Here is a 17055-nt window from a genome sequence, read left to right on the forward strand (position 1 = left end):
AGCTTAGATTTCCCAGAACTCCTCTCTACCCCCAAGATAAAGTCCTCATGTTCTATGCTCCCATCGCATGCTGGTCTTCATTTAAAAACCCGACTGCCAAGCCAGACTGGGAGCTCCATGGGGGAGGAGGGCCGTGTTTTGCCTCTGATGGTTTCCCAGTGCCCCCACACCACAGGACAGTCACAGAGCACCTCAAGAGCAGAGCGTACTCCAACTACTTCAAGAGTACTACAAGGTTGGGCTCGGCCCAGAGGCCTAGAACACACTGAAGAGGAACGCAAAAGGATTACTTCCTGTCAATGATGTAATACAGACTCCAGATGCAAGACTGCATGATGTTGTTAAGAAACAAAGTTTATTATTCTCACTAGAAGGCAAGCTAAAAGGAAACTGCCTTGCAATTAAAGTTGTTATTTGTCTTCTACAATTGCTTCTCAGGAAATGTGCCTTTTAACCTTCATTTTTCAAAAGCTCAGTTAAAACATGCGCCATTTATAGTAAATTCAACTGTAATCTTCAGCACTGCCATAATTGTGTAGTGAAAAATTTAACCTCTACCAAAGAGAGGTCTGGCCTTTGCCACAGCTGAGTGGGGCCTGCTCTTTCTTAACTGAAAGGTCTGAAACCAAAAAAAAAAAAAAAAAAAAAGAAAGAAAGAAAAATCTGAGGACCGTGAAAGTGCCTTTCCCCGTGAATACATAATGAGAGGCCACTGTCTTCCCTCCTGATGGTATAGGGCAATGTCTGCAGTCCCAGGAAACGAAGGCAGGAGATGCAAGTTCCCACAGGATAGCAGTGCCCTCTGGGGCCATTCAATCCGGCCCTCACTCACCAGAATCCCCGGACACCCACGGGTCAGGGAGGCCCAGCGCAGGCTCTGGCGTGGCCACCCTCTGAATCCGCACAGCCACCTTCAGCCCCTGGACAGAGCGACAGGGTCAGATTAGAGTCACACAGTGGTCAATGGGATCCACTCACACCTGTTCACTCAGACTGAATTTGTATAATTGGCCCTGCATTGGGGGACATACGGATAAAAGGAGAGACGCGCCCTGTTTACCGGCCCAGATTTACCCAATTCCTCAAGACAAGGCTAATCGCTGTGACAGAACTACACCTCCAGGGTGGGATGGGGACAGGGGTCCAGGGCGGGGTAGGCCTTCCCTGAGCAGCCTCCAGCTGTGGGGGAAAGCTGGGGCAAAGCGGGCAGGGGGTGCTAGCAGGCTGAGGGGCAGAAGGGGGCTGCGGAGATGGCCCTGTGCAAATGAGGGGAGGTAGGCAGTTGTTTCCGGAAGGAAGCCCTGTCGTGGAGGAAGGATCGGAACACTCCTCTACTGGAAAGGTGTCCGACCTGACTTGTACTCTGAGGAGCGCCTCTGGCCCCCATGTCCAGGGTGGGCCCAGTGGAAGCAGCAGCATTCCCAGGGGTTCAGAACTAACGGTGGCTCTGGGCAGGGCAGTGGCAGTGGGGACAGGAGGAGCAGTCAGACGTAGGTTATAGTTTGAAGGCAAAGCTCACAGGGCTTGAGGGTGGATGGCGAAGTAAACGCGGCAGGTCCCTCGGGGAAGCGACAGGCCCCTCGAGCAGGTGGGAGGAGGCCCCTTCTCCTCCGGGCGGAGCTCAACGCACACCTTACAGTGTCCCTCTCAGATACTCAGCCCGGACCCTCCTCACCCAGCCCTCGGGTCACAGGACCCACTCATTCCTGTAGGTTTCCTGGCCATGGACGAAGGGATTGGGGGTTGTGAGGATGGCTGGATCAGAGGAAGAAAGGCTGAGCCAGACGAGGCAGGGCCAGGGCCAGCGCCTGAGTGTCAGCCCCTGCCACCTGTCACCTTCAATGCAGAAACACTAGGGCCTGTTCAGTAGTTTCTACCAGGAGCTAAGCCTGGGCCTCCAGCATGTTCCCAGTTCCCAAAAGTGGGCCCTAGATTCCTGCCTCCCCTCCAGCCTCCTCACTTACAGAAATCCCGAACCCCAGGCCTTACTGGCTGGGGTCCCCGTGGCAAACCTCCTCCCAGGCTTACTGTGTATCCAGAAGGCCAAGGCGACTCCCGGAGAGCTGACTGGTCCTCTGGAGTTGAAGGCATCCTCCTCTCTCCCGTCATGGGCCTCACCTGCATCCTGAGGTCCAGCCCCGGCCCCTGGGAAAAGGCACGGAGGATGCTGAGCAGGACACAGGTGGCACTGAGGCTGTTCTCAGCTCAGAGACCCCCGGTTTTGGGGTAGTGCCGTCAGAAGACGGGGCACACGGGTCTGGCAGTTTCAGACCTAGTGACTCTTTGCTCCACTGCTGGCCACCACCAAGGGGCTCCAAGGACAGAGCACAACGGACCTGGCCCCTTTCTGGTTCTGGGGGGCCCTGGCTGGAAGTTAGGCCACAGCCCTTAGAGGCAATGCAGGATGTTTGACCACAGAAAGTTTGGGAGCCCTTGGTTCTGAATGTGAACGCTGGTCTGTTTTCTTCGATTCTGTACTTGTCCGTTTGGCATCCATCAATCACAGGGCCAAGCTATTGGCTCCAGTTGTTTACGTCTCCCCTGCCATCCAGAGCCCATCCTCTGAAGCACTTCCTTAGCCACCTCACACAAGGCACTACACGCCCGTCCTAAATCACCCAGGCCAGGTGCCAGACAACTAGGGACAGCTCCTGTGCCCGAGGTCCCCCAGAATTATTCACACTCGCCAATCCTGTTTATCCTGCCCTGTGAAAACCCCAATAAAGGCTCTGACCTAGACTCTTCCCTCACCCCTTTCTGCCTCCTGATTGACCCGAGCACTTGTCCTGTGTGCGCCCATGTGTCATGACAAGCCTTCTCCTCTCAAGAAACAAGTCAAAAAATCTTTCCGTGGCACCGGCCTGTGTCGTCACTCAGTCATCTCCATAAATTAAAACCCCATGGGTATACTTTGAGACAAATGTTTTCTTCAAAGTAATTTTGACACAGATCACTCTTCTTGAAAAAAAGGTTCTGAGGAGTTGAGCCTATTTGTTCAACACATACTTCCCGAACACTGCTAGTATAGACACTGTGGGTCCGGCAGAGAACAAGGGCGGTGAAACCCCAGCTTCCAAGAACCAGGTGTTGTGGAAAAGAGGTGGCGTAGGAAGGCTGAGCCTGGAGACACCCATTCTCAGTCTCCTTTGGGGCTCTTCTAAGAGCAATTCCCAACTCCCTATGTGCCTGCCCGTCCCCTGGCCTAGCTGACCGTGAGGGGGAGGACACAGGGCCTCGGCGCAGTGACACCTGAAATGGCCCAGAAGGGCTGGCGAAAGGATCAACACCATCAAACAAGTGGTAGGTCATGTGACCTCAGGCAGATCTTGGTGGCTAAGACAGTACTCTCAGGAGCTAGGCCTGGATTCAACTGCCAGAGCCAAGTCCAGCTCTACCACTTTGCAGATGTGTGTCTTCAGGGATGAAATGCCTAGTTTCTCTTCCACACGTGTCTGGAAGTAGATTTCCTGTGCCCACTCAGAACATTCTGTGACCACCTGTTTCCTGCGGCTCGGACACAGCAGGAGAGGCCCCTTCTCTCCCACACTTGGTGTTCACTACTGAGCTGGAGCTGAGATCTGTGAAAAGTGCTGGAGCCCCAAACTGAGGGAAGAGTCACAGAAACTGGAAAGGAGGTCCTCTCGAGGCTCATCCTCCCTCTCTCCCTCTCACAGTCCATCTGCTGATCTAGACATGGGCACAGGTGGGCCCTGGAAATGCTTTCACCAGCATCTATCATTCAACGAGCGTCAACTGAGGGCTGGACACTGACACACAGAGTGCTGTGTAACAGGGTTACCGCTCTGATCACATCAGAGGAGGCCCCTGCAATTCAGCAGCTCCAATAACACAATTGCAGATCTCAAGCTCTTGAAAACCACATGCCCTTTCCCAAGCAGCTACTGGAAGACACCCTCTACCTAAACAAGTGTAAACCAAGGACAATCAGGAGGAGGGGAGGAGGACGGTCTCAGCTGCCCTGGGGTCTGTTGCAGGCCGTGCAGGGTGAGGGTTTTGGCTGCCCCGAAGCCCACACCAGGTAATGCAGGCCTGAAGCTCCCCTGCTCAGGACAGAGGAATGGAACAGAGGTCTCTACAACGCAGGCCACACCACGCCGTCCACCGGCCCAGCATCTCTGATGCTCTGAGGCCAACACCATCCATGACAGATGTGGAGGGGTACAGACTGAGGGAGCCGAGATCTCAGTGGGTCCAGGATAAGCAGGCCCAGCCCAGAGGGTATGTCCCCCTATCCAAACCCTAACCCTCAAAATCCCCAAGAATGGGAACTCAAACCTTGGAAGCTCTTGTAGTTTGGGGAGGCGGGAACTCAGGGCCAAAGCGGGGACAGAAGGGCTCTGTGTGCATCTCCTCATACACTGTAATGTGCGGGCTGGTTCTAAAGGCTTTTCCCCACTTTCAAAAGGGCTTCTTTCCAGTCTGGGGGTCTCGACTTGTCTCCTAAGTGGGGAGGGATCCCTGACAACTTTCCCATGTTCTTTATAATCAGAGTGGCCCTCTCTCCTATGGGTTCTCTTGATCCAGTTATGGCTACAGTTCCTCCAGAAGCCTTTCCCACCGCAGTTAAAATATTGGGGCCTTCTATCCAGGCAGAGTTTGCTCTCCTGACAAGGGGCGAGTGACGATGACAAGCTCGCCAACGTCCGTGACATCCATGCCGCGCCCAGGGAATGTGCCTGTCAGAGGCACATCTTCAGCCTTTTCAGAGGCGCGCCTTTTTTACACAGCTCAAGTTCTTCGAGGATGTCGTAGGCTCCACCACCAGGTTTTCCCACATTCTTAACTTTCCTGGGGCGTCCCTAACAGACAGCATGTCTCTCATGATTACTGCAGAATAAATCACATTTCACACAATCGATGTCTTGACTCACATTGATAGAAATGCTTCCTTAGGGGAAACTTCTAGAAAGAAAGTCTTGAACGACAGGCAGAGTTTACCCAAATTTATGAGTCACAGACTACATAAATAGTCACACTCACAGTTACAGTCACAGTGTCCTCTCAGACACTGGGGGGTGCCCTAGTGGAATGCCCTGGCTCAAATGGCTCCCTGGCCCTGGGGTACATTTCCATGTCACATATTCCTCAGATTCTCCGATGAGGATCACCCGCCATGAATCTTACCATTTGCAGATCACGGGATGAATTTTCCTCCAAAATATCCTGCACAGGAATAGACTCTTTGGGTTTCGGTTGAGATTCCCAGTCTAAAATGAATTGGGGTGGGGGAGAAACTTCTTTCAGAAAGAAATAGTGGTATGAAATCGACACACACAAAAAATAGGCTTTTAAAAAAAATATATTGACCCTAAATTCGGAAAGGCACTGAAAGGGAAGAAGGCATCAGTGAGTAAAGTGAGACTTTAAAGAGTAGAGCTGCGTGTGGATTTTGGAAGTGACAGGAACGAGGGAAAATGAGAGGCTATTTTTCCAAGCAAAAGATTCTATGGGGAGTGAGACTGCTATTGCCAGAAAGAGAGTTATCAGAGAAATAAGTAAGAAGCAATTAGACAAAGAACACACACAGAAATGTTCAACTTAAAGAGGAACTGGATAAACATGTGGGTAAGGATGTGGAGAAATCGGAACCCACATCCACCGCTGGTGGGAACATAGAATGGTGCACCTGTTTTTAGAAAGCAGTTTGGTGGTTCCTCCAAAGTTAAACATTGGGTTACCATACGCTCCAGCACTCTACTTCTAAGTATATACCCAAGAGGACTGTCCGTATGGAACCTTGTACATATGGAATCCATATGTACAAGTCCATATGGAATCTTGTACGTGAATGTTCACAACAGCACTATTCACAATCACCCAAAAGTAGAAACAACAAGAATGTCTGTCAACAGAGAATACATAAACAAAATGTGGTCCTTCCACACAGTGGAATGTTACTCAGCCTTAAAAAGAATGAAGCACTGACACACATACAACATGAATGCACCTCAAAAACATCATGCTGAAAGATGACAGATACCAAAGGTCACATGTCATATGATTCCATTGATATGAAATGTCCAGAACAGGCAAATCCAGAGAGACAGAAAGCAGACTGGTGGAGGCCAGGGCCTGGGGGGAGGGGAGAATGAGGAGTGACCGCTCATGAGAATGGGGTTCATTCTGAGGTGATAGAAATGTTCTGGAGTTATAGTGGTGACGGTTGCACAGTTTTGTGAATATGCGAAAAGCCAATGAATTGCACACTTTAAAAGTCTGACTTTTATGGTACGTGACTAACTCAAATTTGTTCAAAACAGAGAAATTGGAACGTATCTTGTTTTGAGACCAACGGTAAGTATAAGAGGACAGCTAGAATGTAAAAACAGAAAAAAAGCTAAAGCAACTCACCTGAGAAACCGCACCCCAAATAGCCTTCTTTCCCCTCAGAATAGCCTTTAAAATGCTATCAGACTGACCCTTCCCAACTAACAGCCCCTCTGATGGGGTGGGTCACAAGATCCCTGCGCCTGGCGCCCCCGGTACTCACCCACACCCATGGCACGGAGAATGCCTCGTTCTGCTGCCCTCTGCTCTTCTCTTGGCCCCACCTGGGAAACAAGCCTGGGTTTGCATGGTGGAGTCCCTGCTCATGGAGAAAGACACACGTGCTGAGGGAGGGAGGACTTGCAGAGGAAAACAAACGATTCCCCACCAGCCACCCAGCTTCCACGTGGACTTCGGCTCATGACGCTGGCTGGGCCAGTACAACGGTGGCAAAGTGAGCATACCCAATTTCTAATGAACTCAGTGAAGCTCATTCACAAGGGCCCAAACCACAAACGCCCTCCTCTCTGCCCCATGGGGCTCAGGTTATCTAGGCCCTAAAGTCCAAGGCCAAAGTCAATGAGACCCACACAGGTCCTGACTATGGAGAGAATGCAGTCAGTGCAACAGATGGAGCTCCATGATGAAACCGGTGAACCGTAAACCCCACCAGGCCCACACCAGACCTTTGTGGTCATGTGACAGGCCCTGAAGCGTTTGGCATCTACATACAAGAAGGGCTGGAGTGGTGCCAGCCTTACCCCCGGGAGCCAGCGTCCTGCAGTTGTCCAGTTTCCCGTATCTGCACAGGTTCCTCCGAGCACCGTCCAGCAACGCCCAGTCCTGGATGAGCCTCACCGCCACATCCTCGAAGGTGACTGACTCCTAAGACGGCACACACATATACTGGCTCAGCGAGGACCATCCCCACAGCTCTGCAGGACGACTGTGGAAGGGAAACCGAGCGCAGGAACATTCAGACAGGGAGCTCTCTCCAGTCCAGGGCTCAGCAAAGCCCGGGGCCACTGGTTTTTGTAAACAAAGTTTTATTGGCACACAGCCATGCCCATCTGTGTACCTGTCTCCACGACTGTTTTTGTGCTGCAAAGGCAGAATCTAGTAGTTGCCTGCCAAGCCAAAAACATTTATGGTTCTTTTAACATTTGGACAAATCCGGAAGTATAAGTTGTGGCTTTCTTTGTCACTTCACTGACCAGTAACAGGAGAGCCTGGACTTCTCAGCCTAGAGAGTTTTTCCTTATTTAAGGCATGAGCAGTTTGGGTTTGACCGCTTAATTTTCATGCCGTCCCTAGACTTCTATGAACATGTAGTAATCTTTTATGCCTGTTAAAATAGGACTTCTGTTGCCTCTGAGAAATGGCATTGTAACTTCAGGGCTCTCTAGAGCAGCTCTGTCCAGTAGACCTCTCTGGGAGGATGGGAATGGCCTATGCCTGCACTTGCCAAAAGGGCGGCCACCGCCCGTGTGGCTACTGGGCACTTGAGAAATGTGGCTCAGGTGACTGAGAAACTGAATTTTCAGTTTTACTGGATTTTAATGAATTTAAATTTAAATTTCTACAGCCACATGTGTTTAGGGTAAGTCTTACAAGAGAGAGCAGGGATGGCCCTGGAGGAGGTCTGCAGCCAGCTCTAAATGAGCCCCACTCTATAGTCAGACTCCGGAATTAGGCACAGGGCCCCAGGGTCTCTATGGGGACCCTCCTCCCAAGCCAGTTCCCTCCAGAGGCCATGCTCCAGGTCCCCTGGAGCAGGGGAGAAGATGCTCCATACTCCCTGCCCCTTTCTTCCTCAGCTGATGGCAAGGAGACAGGGCATAGGGCTCAGAGTACATAACTATCCCCCCCACCATCCAGACTCCCCAACCCCTCACCATGACGCCAGTGCCAGGGTTTAAGGTCTCAGCAGGCATCCTCTCTGCAATAAAAGAGAAATGAAGTATAAGAAGGAGTGATAGTGAAAGCAGAGCACCAAACAAGCGTTTAACCCAGATAATTCCATTTTTGTGGGCCACCATTGGGGTGACCAAGCGAAAAACCCTTACAGGGAATGTATCTTAGTAAGCAACATCCAGGGCCCGCGTACCACTTTTCAGGCCACGGGACCGGATCATTTCTACTACGTCCTCTCACCTAAGAAAAAGATCATTACTCTTCTTATATTCCTTCAAGATACCTCCAACACCCTCTACTTTTCCTCCACTGCCCTTATCAAGTTGTGATTTTTATATTTATTTGTTTAGGTGATTTTGCCTCTGTCTCTCCAGCCATGATGTAAAAACTGAGTATAGGCCTGCGTCTACTTTTTTCAGGACCCCAAATCCTGCCATCAGCACAGCACTTGATACATAGTAAGTACTTTATATATTAGGGGTTGGCAAACTTTTTCTTTAAAAGGCCAGATAGTAATTATCTTAGGGTTTATGGGGCAGATGATCTCTATAGCAACTATTTAACTGCAGGTGTAGCACAAAAACAGCCATAGAGAACACATAAAAAAAAATAGTGTTCCAATAAAACTATTGATAGAAACCAGCATTGGGTCAGAAATCCATGGGCCATCATTTGCCTACACCTGCTCTATATCAGGTAGTAGAGAATAAATCAATCACCAAATTCTCAATTCTGCCTCCTACACGTGTCTCAAACACTGCATCCTTTCCAATTTCACAATTACCATCAAGACTCAACTACTATCATCAGAGTCCTGAACTTATCCAAGCTCCTATATAGATACAGACTCTGCATTCATTCTTGTCCGTCCCAAACTCCATGCTCAATCCAGGAGCCGGTTCTGTCTAAATCACAGACAAAATCACGTCATTGCCCTACTTAAAACTCGATTCAGTGGTTTCCCACTGGCCTTAGAACAAGGTCCAAAGTTTACCATGACCTTCAGTGCCGTGCCTTCCTCTCCAACCTGGATCATCCATTCTGCACTGTTTCCTCCAGCTTTCCCTGTCTTTTTTCTGCTCCTGGAACCACCGGGCTCTGTACTACCTGAGGGATTGTACATCTGGAATGGTCTCTCACATCTCTACTCCACAGCCCAAACCCCTGTCTAGCTACATACAACTCATCTTTTAGGTTCAAACATTGGACCCTTTTAAGATGTTTTGCCTGACCTCCTCCCCAATGGTTCCATGTTTCCATACCACTCTTGTCATGATTAATTTAAAATGTCTTCCCAGATAGAATAAAAACTACACAAACACAAGCACTGTATCTATTTTGGTGGCATTGTTTCACCTTGTACGGGGCCCAGTCCATCCAAGGCAACCCCCAATGAAATGTGCCAAATATCAACACTCCCAAAGAACGATTCAGTATAGCTAGCCTAAGAAGGCATGTGCACGCACAGGCACACAAAACAATATAACAGGGATGACGTCATTGGAATGGTGGCAGCCGGGCGCACTTTCTGAGTTCTCCTCCGGATCTTATTACAAACGGGACCTATAACCCATCAAAGAACTCTTTGCTCATCACACAGAACAGCTAAGAGACTCGTGGATTACTTGAAGCTAAGGATTACTTGAAGGTGTGCTAATTGGGCGAGCAGCGGAAGGAAGGAAGGGGGCGGAGTGAAAACTCACGGCCCGCGGTGGCAATCCCAGCCCGGTGGGGTCCCGGCCGGTGGCAGCAGTGGCGAAAACCCGCGGTGGCACCCGCAGTTCCAGGCACGCATGGGATCCCAGGGCGGAACGGAGAGCACAGAGACCAGGAGAACAGCTAAGAGACTCGTGGAAGGATTACTTGAAGGTGCGCTAATTGGGCGAGCAGGGGAAGGAAGGAAGGAAGGGAGCAGAGTGAAAACGCGCGGGCCCCGTGGGGTCTCTGCCGGCAGCGGCGGCCGCGGCGAAAACCGCGGTGGCACCTGCAGTTCCAGGCACGCACGCACGGGATCCCAGGGCGGAGCGGAGAGCACAGAGACCAGGAGGTGGGCTCTTTCCCTGCGTCCCACGATTTCTCCCGCTGGGAGGGCGGCCAGTGGGCCCTGGGGCGGACAAAGAACACAGACTCCATACCTGGCCCCCTCCCCCGCCCCGCTCTTCCAATCCTATCCCGCCCTTCCAGAGACTTAAACTGGCCCCTGAACTGAGGAGTGGCGTCAGATTACAGAGGAGCCATAGTAGTGCTCAGGCTCTGGGAAGCCTGACAGGCAGCCCTGACCCAGGGAAGAGGCGATTTTGGCTGGGCTAGGAGAGAAGAGACTCCTCCACCCCCAGCCACCACCTTTTCTGGCCTGCGGAAAGAGTGTGACGAGGCTGGGCTGGGAGAGAGAAGACCCCTCCATCCCCAGCCCCCACCCTTTCTGGCCTGCCTAGGGCGGGGCAAGTGCAACTGTGGAGGCACTCCCAGGGATCAGCAGTAAGCGGCAGACGCAGCTCTGGGCTTTCAGCAGAACAGAAATCTCCCGCCCGCACCCCCCCATACACACACACACTGAAGAAGTGCCCTAAGACTCAGGAGTACTGGACACGGGGCTGGTGGGGCTACTCTCAGTGTGCATATGTGCAGGCAAGGGCAGAAACTGCACTGACTTTGTAAAAACTATCATCCAGACCCCTCAGGCCCACACATTTAAGTGTGTAGTCCCAAAGTCACTCTGGGCACCAGGTGACCGGCTCTGCCTGCGCAATAAGCAGGGGGCTCTTTGGTACAGCAGAGGACAACCTGGACACTACTTGGTGGGCTTAAGCCAAGACTGGCACTCCTTTTTGTTTTGCTTTGTTTTGTTTTGTTTTGCTTTGTCTTTATATCTTTGATATCTTTGCCTGTGTTGAGTGGGGGTTATCGGGTGTTTTTACATGTGAATGTATTTGATTTTTTTCTTTGTCGTTGTTGTTGCTGTTGTGCTTGGTGATTTGCTTTGTTCTGAAACTGCCCTACCAGGGCCCAGCTTAAGAGGCACAAGATTCAACATATCCAGAGGCCAACTCCAGACCAAACCAGAGTACTACCGGGTTTGACCTACAAGTCACACACCCAGAGGGAATTCTCTGCAGGCACTAGAGCCCATAGAGGCCAAACCACATTTAAGTGCTCAACCCTCACGCAGCAGAACGCCCTGCGGTGGGCAGAGCCAAGTCTCACAACGAGTCAGCCTAGGAGTTAACCCCACCTACTCACAAGCAAAAAGCAATTAAAGATCTTCTTGAACAGGACAATATACACAACACAAGAGTCACCTTTGGAGCACACGCAGAGGAGAAGAACGACGTAGTGCAAGTCAAATATAAAGGACACATACTACATAAGATAACCTAGCAAGAACTAAGAACTGTAAGGGATCTACCTAATACATCAAAACAAACACAGAGAGTCAGCCAGAATGGGGAAACAAAGATACACGTCCCAAATAAAAGAACAGAAGAAACCTCCACAACTGGAACCAAATGAAGCAGAGGTAACGAACCTTTCAGAGACAGAGTTCAGAACACTGGTGATAAGAATGTTTAAGGAGCTTAGAAAAGACATAAAGAAGGATGTAGAAATCATAACGAACAACCAGTTAGAACTAAAGAACACAATTACCGAAATTAAGAACTCACTTGAAGGAATTACCAGCAGGTTAGATGAAGCAGAGGATCGAATCAGCGACTTAGAAGACAAGGTAGCAGAGATCACCCAAACGGAACAACAGAAAGAAAAAAGAATAAAAAACAATGAGGATGGCTTAAGAGACCTCTGGGATAACATCAAGCGCAACAACATGCGCATCATAGGAATACCAGAAGGTGAAGAGAGGGAGCAAGGGATCGAGAACATATTTGAAGTAATAATGTCCGAAAACTTCCCCAACCTGATGAAGGAAACCAACATACAAGCCCAGGAAGTGCAGAGAGTTCCAACCAGGATAAACCCAAACAGGTCCACACCAAGACACATTATAGTTAAAATGGCAAAGCTTAAAGACAAAGAGAGAATCCTAAAAGCAGCAAGAGAAAGACGGAGGGTTACATACAAGGGAACTCCCATAAGACTATCAAATGATTTTTCTACAGAAACATTGAAGGCCAGGAGGGAGTGGCAGGAGATACTCAAAGTGATGGAAAACAAAGGCCTACAACCTAGATTGCTTTATCCAGCAAGGCTATCATTTAAAGTTGATGGAGAGATAAAGAGCTTTCCAGAAAAAAATAAGCTAAAGGAATTTATTACCACCAAGCCAGCATTGCAAGAAATACTAAAAGGACTTCTGTAAATAGAAGAAAGATCAAAACAACCTAACTACAAATTTAAAAATGGCAATAACTATGTACCTATCAATAATCACTTTAAATGTAAATGGATTAAATGCTCCAATCAAGAGACATAGGGTGGCTGACTGGATAACAAAGCAGGACCCTTGTATATGCTGTATACAAGAGACTCACCTCAGAAGAAAAGACACACACAGGCTGAAAGTGAAGGGTTGGAGTAAGATATTTCATGCAAATGGAAATGAGAAAAAAGCTGGAGTTGCAATCCTTATATCTGACAAAATAGACTTTAAAATGAAGAACATATTAAAAGATAAAGATGGGCACTATATAATAATAAAGGGGTCGATCCGACAAGAGGACATAACCCTAGTAAACATCTATACACCCAACATAGGAGCACCTAAATATATAAAACAGGTACTGACTGACATAAAGACAGAGATCAACAGTAACACTATCATAGTAGGGGACTTCAACACACCTCTGACAACAAGGGACAGGTTTTGCAGACAGAAAATCAATATGGAAACAACAGCCTTATATGATACATTGGACCACTTGGATTTAATCGATATTTTCTGAACATTTCACCCCAATGCTCCAAAATACACGTTTTTCTCAAGCGCACATGGAACATTTTCCAAGATAGACCATATGTTAAGCCACAAAACAAGTCTTGATAAATTTAAGAAAATTGAAATCATACCAATTTTCTTCTCTGATCACAATGCTATGAAATTAGAAATGAACTACAGGAAAAAAACTGGAAGACACACCAATTCATGGAGGCTAAATAACTTATTACTAAATAATGAATGGGTCAAGCAGGAGATCAAGGAAGAAATCAAAAGATATCTTAAGACAAACGAAAATGAAAACACGACGACCCAAAATCTATGGGATGCCGCGAAAGCAGTCCTAAGAAGGAAATTCATAGCTTTACAGGCCTACCTAAAGAAACAAGGAACATCACTAATCAACAGTTTATCTTCACACTTAAGGGATCTGGAAAAAGAACAGCAAAAGAAGCCCAAAGGGAGCACAAGGAAGGAGATAATAAAGATCAGAGCAGAAATAAATGAAATAGAAACCAGAAAAACAATACAAAAGATCAATGAATCCAAGAGTTGGTTCTTAGAGAAGATAAACAAAATTGACAAACCTTTAGCCAGACTCATTAAAAAAAAAGAGAGAGAGGACCCAAATTAATAAAATCAGAAATGAAAGAGGAGAAGTGACAATGGACACCGCAGAAATACAATAAGTTTTAAGAAGTTACTATGAGCAACTATATGCCAACAAATTTGACAACCTGGAAGAAATAGACAATTTCCTAGAGGCGTACAACCTTCCAAGGCTAACTCAAGAAGAAACAGAAAACCTGATTACCACCACGGAAATTGAATCAGTCATCAACAATCTACCAACAAACAAAAGCCCTGGACCAGATGGCTTTACAGGTGAATTTTACAAAACGTTCAAAAAAGAATTATCACCTATTCTCCTCAAGCTCTTCCAAAAAATCCAGAAGGAGGGAAGACTCCCAAACACTTTTTACGAAGCCACTATCACCCTGATCCCAAAATCAGACAAAGACACCACAAAAAAAGAAAACTACAGGCCGATATCTCTAATGAACATAGATGCAAAAATCCTCAACAAAATATTAGCGAACAGAATTCAGCAATACATTAAAAAGATCATACACCATGATCAAGTGGGATTCATCCCTGGTATGCAAAGGTGGTTCAACATCCGCAAATCAATTAATGTGATACACCACATTAACAAAATGAAAAATAAAAATCACATGATCATATCAATAGATGCAGAAAAAGCATTTGATAAAATCCAACAGCCTTTTATGATAAAAACCCTTAAGAAAGTGGGAATAGAGGGATCATATCTCAACATAATAAAGGCCATATATGACAAACCCACAGCTAACATCAACTCAATGGGGAAAAGCTAAACCATTCCCCCTAAGATCAGGAACAAGGCAAGGCTGCCCACTATCTCCGCTTCTATTCAACATAGTGCTGGAAGTTCTAACCACAGCAAGCAGACAAGAAAAAGAAATAAAAGGCATCCAAATTGGTAAGGAGGAAGTAAAATTATCATTATATGCAGATGATATGATACTATACATAGAGAACCCTAAAGACTCCACCAAGAAGCTATTAGAGCTGATAGATGAATTTAGTAAAGTAGCAGGATACAAAATTAATATTCAGAAATCAGTTGCATTTGTATATACCAACAATAAAACAGCAGAAGGAGAGATTAAAAAAACAATCCCATTTACAATTGCTCCAAAGACTATAAAATACCTGGGAATAAATTTAACCAAAGAAGTAAAAGATCTGTACTCAGAAAATTATAAGACACTGAAGAAAGGAATGAAGGAAGATATAAATAGATGGAAACACATATCATGTTCATGGATAGGAAGAATTAATATAGTTAAAATGTCCATACTGCCTAAGGCTATATACATATTCAAAGCAATTCCTATCAAACTACCAACGACGTTTTTCACAGAAATAGAACATATAATCCTAAAATTTATATCGGACCATAAGAGACCCCGTATAGCCTCAGCAATCTTGAGAAATAAGAACAAAGTGGGAGGTATAACAATACCTGACTTCAAATTATACTACAAGGCTACAGTAATCAAAACAGCATGGTACTGGCATAAAAACAGACACATAGATCAATGGAACAGAATAGAGAGTCCAGAAATAAATCCATGCCTATATGGCCATTTAATCTACGACAATGGAAGCAAAAATGTATGATGGGGTACATTCTATTCAATAAATGGTGCTGGGAAACCTGGACAGACACATGCAAAAAAATGAAGCTGGACCACCTCCTTACACCATATACAAAAATAAATTCAAAATGGCTTAAAGATTTAAATGTAAGATCTGAAACCATAAAATACCTGGAAGAAAATATAGGAAGAAACTTCACAGACATTACCCGGAGTAAGATTTTTACCGATATATCCCCTCGCGCGAGGGAAGTAAGAGAAAAAATAAACATGTGGGATTATATCAAACTAAAAAGATTTTTCACAGCAAAGGAAACCATCAATAAAACAAAAAGGGATCCTACTGAATGGGAAAAGATATTTGCCAATGATATATCTGATAAGGGATTAATATCATAAATCTATGAAAAACTCACTCAACTCAACTCCAAAAAAACAAACGATCCAATTAAGAAATGGGCAGAGGACTTGAAGAGACATTTTTCTAAAAAGTACATACAGATGGCAAACAGGCATATGAAGAAATGCTCAACCTCACTAACCATCAGAGAAATGCAAATAAAAACCACAATGAGATACCACCTCACCCCAGTCAGAATGGCTATCATCAATAAATCAACAAACAACAAGTGCTGGCGCGGATGTGGAGAAAAGGGAACGCTTGTGCACTGTTGGTGGGATTGCAGATTGGTGCAGCCACTATGGAAAACAGTATGGAGGTATCTCAAAAATCTGAAAATGGAACTACCCTATGATCCAGTAATTCCACTCCTAGGAATCTATCCGGAGAAATCCAAAACTCCAATTCAAAAATCTTTATGCACTCCTATGTTTATTGCAGCACTATACACAATAGCTAAGACATGGAAACAACCAAAATGCCCATCGGTAGATGACTGGATTAAGAAACTGTGGTACATTTATACAATGGAGTACTATGCAGCCATAAAGAAGAAAGAAATCTTACCATTTGCAACAACATGGATAGACCTAGAGAACATTATGTTAAGTGAAATAAGTCAGACAGAGAAAGACAAATACCATATGATCTCACTTATATGTGGAATCTAAAGAAAAGAATAAGTGAATGAACTAATCAGAAACAGTTTTGGAGACAAAGAGGAAAAACTGAGGGTTGCTAGATGGGCGGGGGGGTGGGTGTAAGGGGGGAAGGTGAGGGGATTAGAAAACAATCAGTAACCACAAGATGGCCACAGGGTTTGAAAATTAATCTGGGAAACGTAATTTAGTGGTTACCAGAGGGTAAGGGGGTTGGGGGGTGGGAGATGAGGGTAAGGGGGATCAAATATGTGGTGATGGAAGAAGAACTGACTCTGGATGGTGAACACATAATGTAATTTATAGATGATGTGATACAGAATTGCACATCTGAAATCTATGTAATTTTACTAACAATTGTCACCCCAATAAATTTAATTAAAAAAATAAATAAAATTTAAAAAGAAACACAATATAACAACACAAAAATAAATATAAAAATGACTTAAAGTGCCTGTTCATATAACATAATCCACAACAGATTTCAGATGTCTTTAAGAAACACTAATCCTTTCCAGAAAGGCAAGGTCTTACATATATTCCTTTTGAAAACAAACATCTCACTCATAAAACTGAAATCTGATGTTTAATTTTCCTCCAGAATTTTTTCCTCATTTTTCAGTACAGTGAGCTTTGGCCTTATTTAAATAAATAAATAAATAAATAAATAAATAAATAAATAAATAAATAAATAAAGAC

General features: G+C 46.1%; 1 protein-coding gene across 1 annotated transcript in view; it reads right to left on the reverse strand.

The window, feature by feature from the left end:
• Positions 1–17055, reverse strand: part of LOC117037930 (zinc finger protein 333) — a 1118586-nt gene that overhangs the window by 7678 nt on the left and 1093853 nt on the right. The window contains exons 3-8 of the mRNA XM_033134468.1: positions 8184–8227; positions 7050–7173; positions 6512–6607; positions 5146–5228; positions 2029–2145; positions 833–920 (exon numbers count right to left, since the gene is read on the reverse strand). Coding sequence (XP_032990359.1) covers positions 833–920; positions 2029–2145; positions 5146–5228; positions 6512–6607; positions 7050–7173; positions 8184–8222 — 547 coding nt within the window. The 5' untranslated portion in view covers positions 8223–8227. The remainder of the gene's footprint in view (positions 1–832; positions 921–2028; positions 2146–5145; positions 5229–6511; positions 6608–7049; positions 7174–8183; positions 8228–17055) is intronic.

This window comes from Rhinolophus ferrumequinum, chromosome 18 (genome assembly GCF_004115265.2).
Source record: "Rhinolophus ferrumequinum isolate MPI-CBG mRhiFer1 chromosome 18, mRhiFer1_v1.p, whole genome shotgun sequence".
NCBI lineage: Eukaryota > Metazoa > Chordata > Mammalia > Chiroptera > Rhinolophidae > Rhinolophus > Rhinolophus ferrumequinum.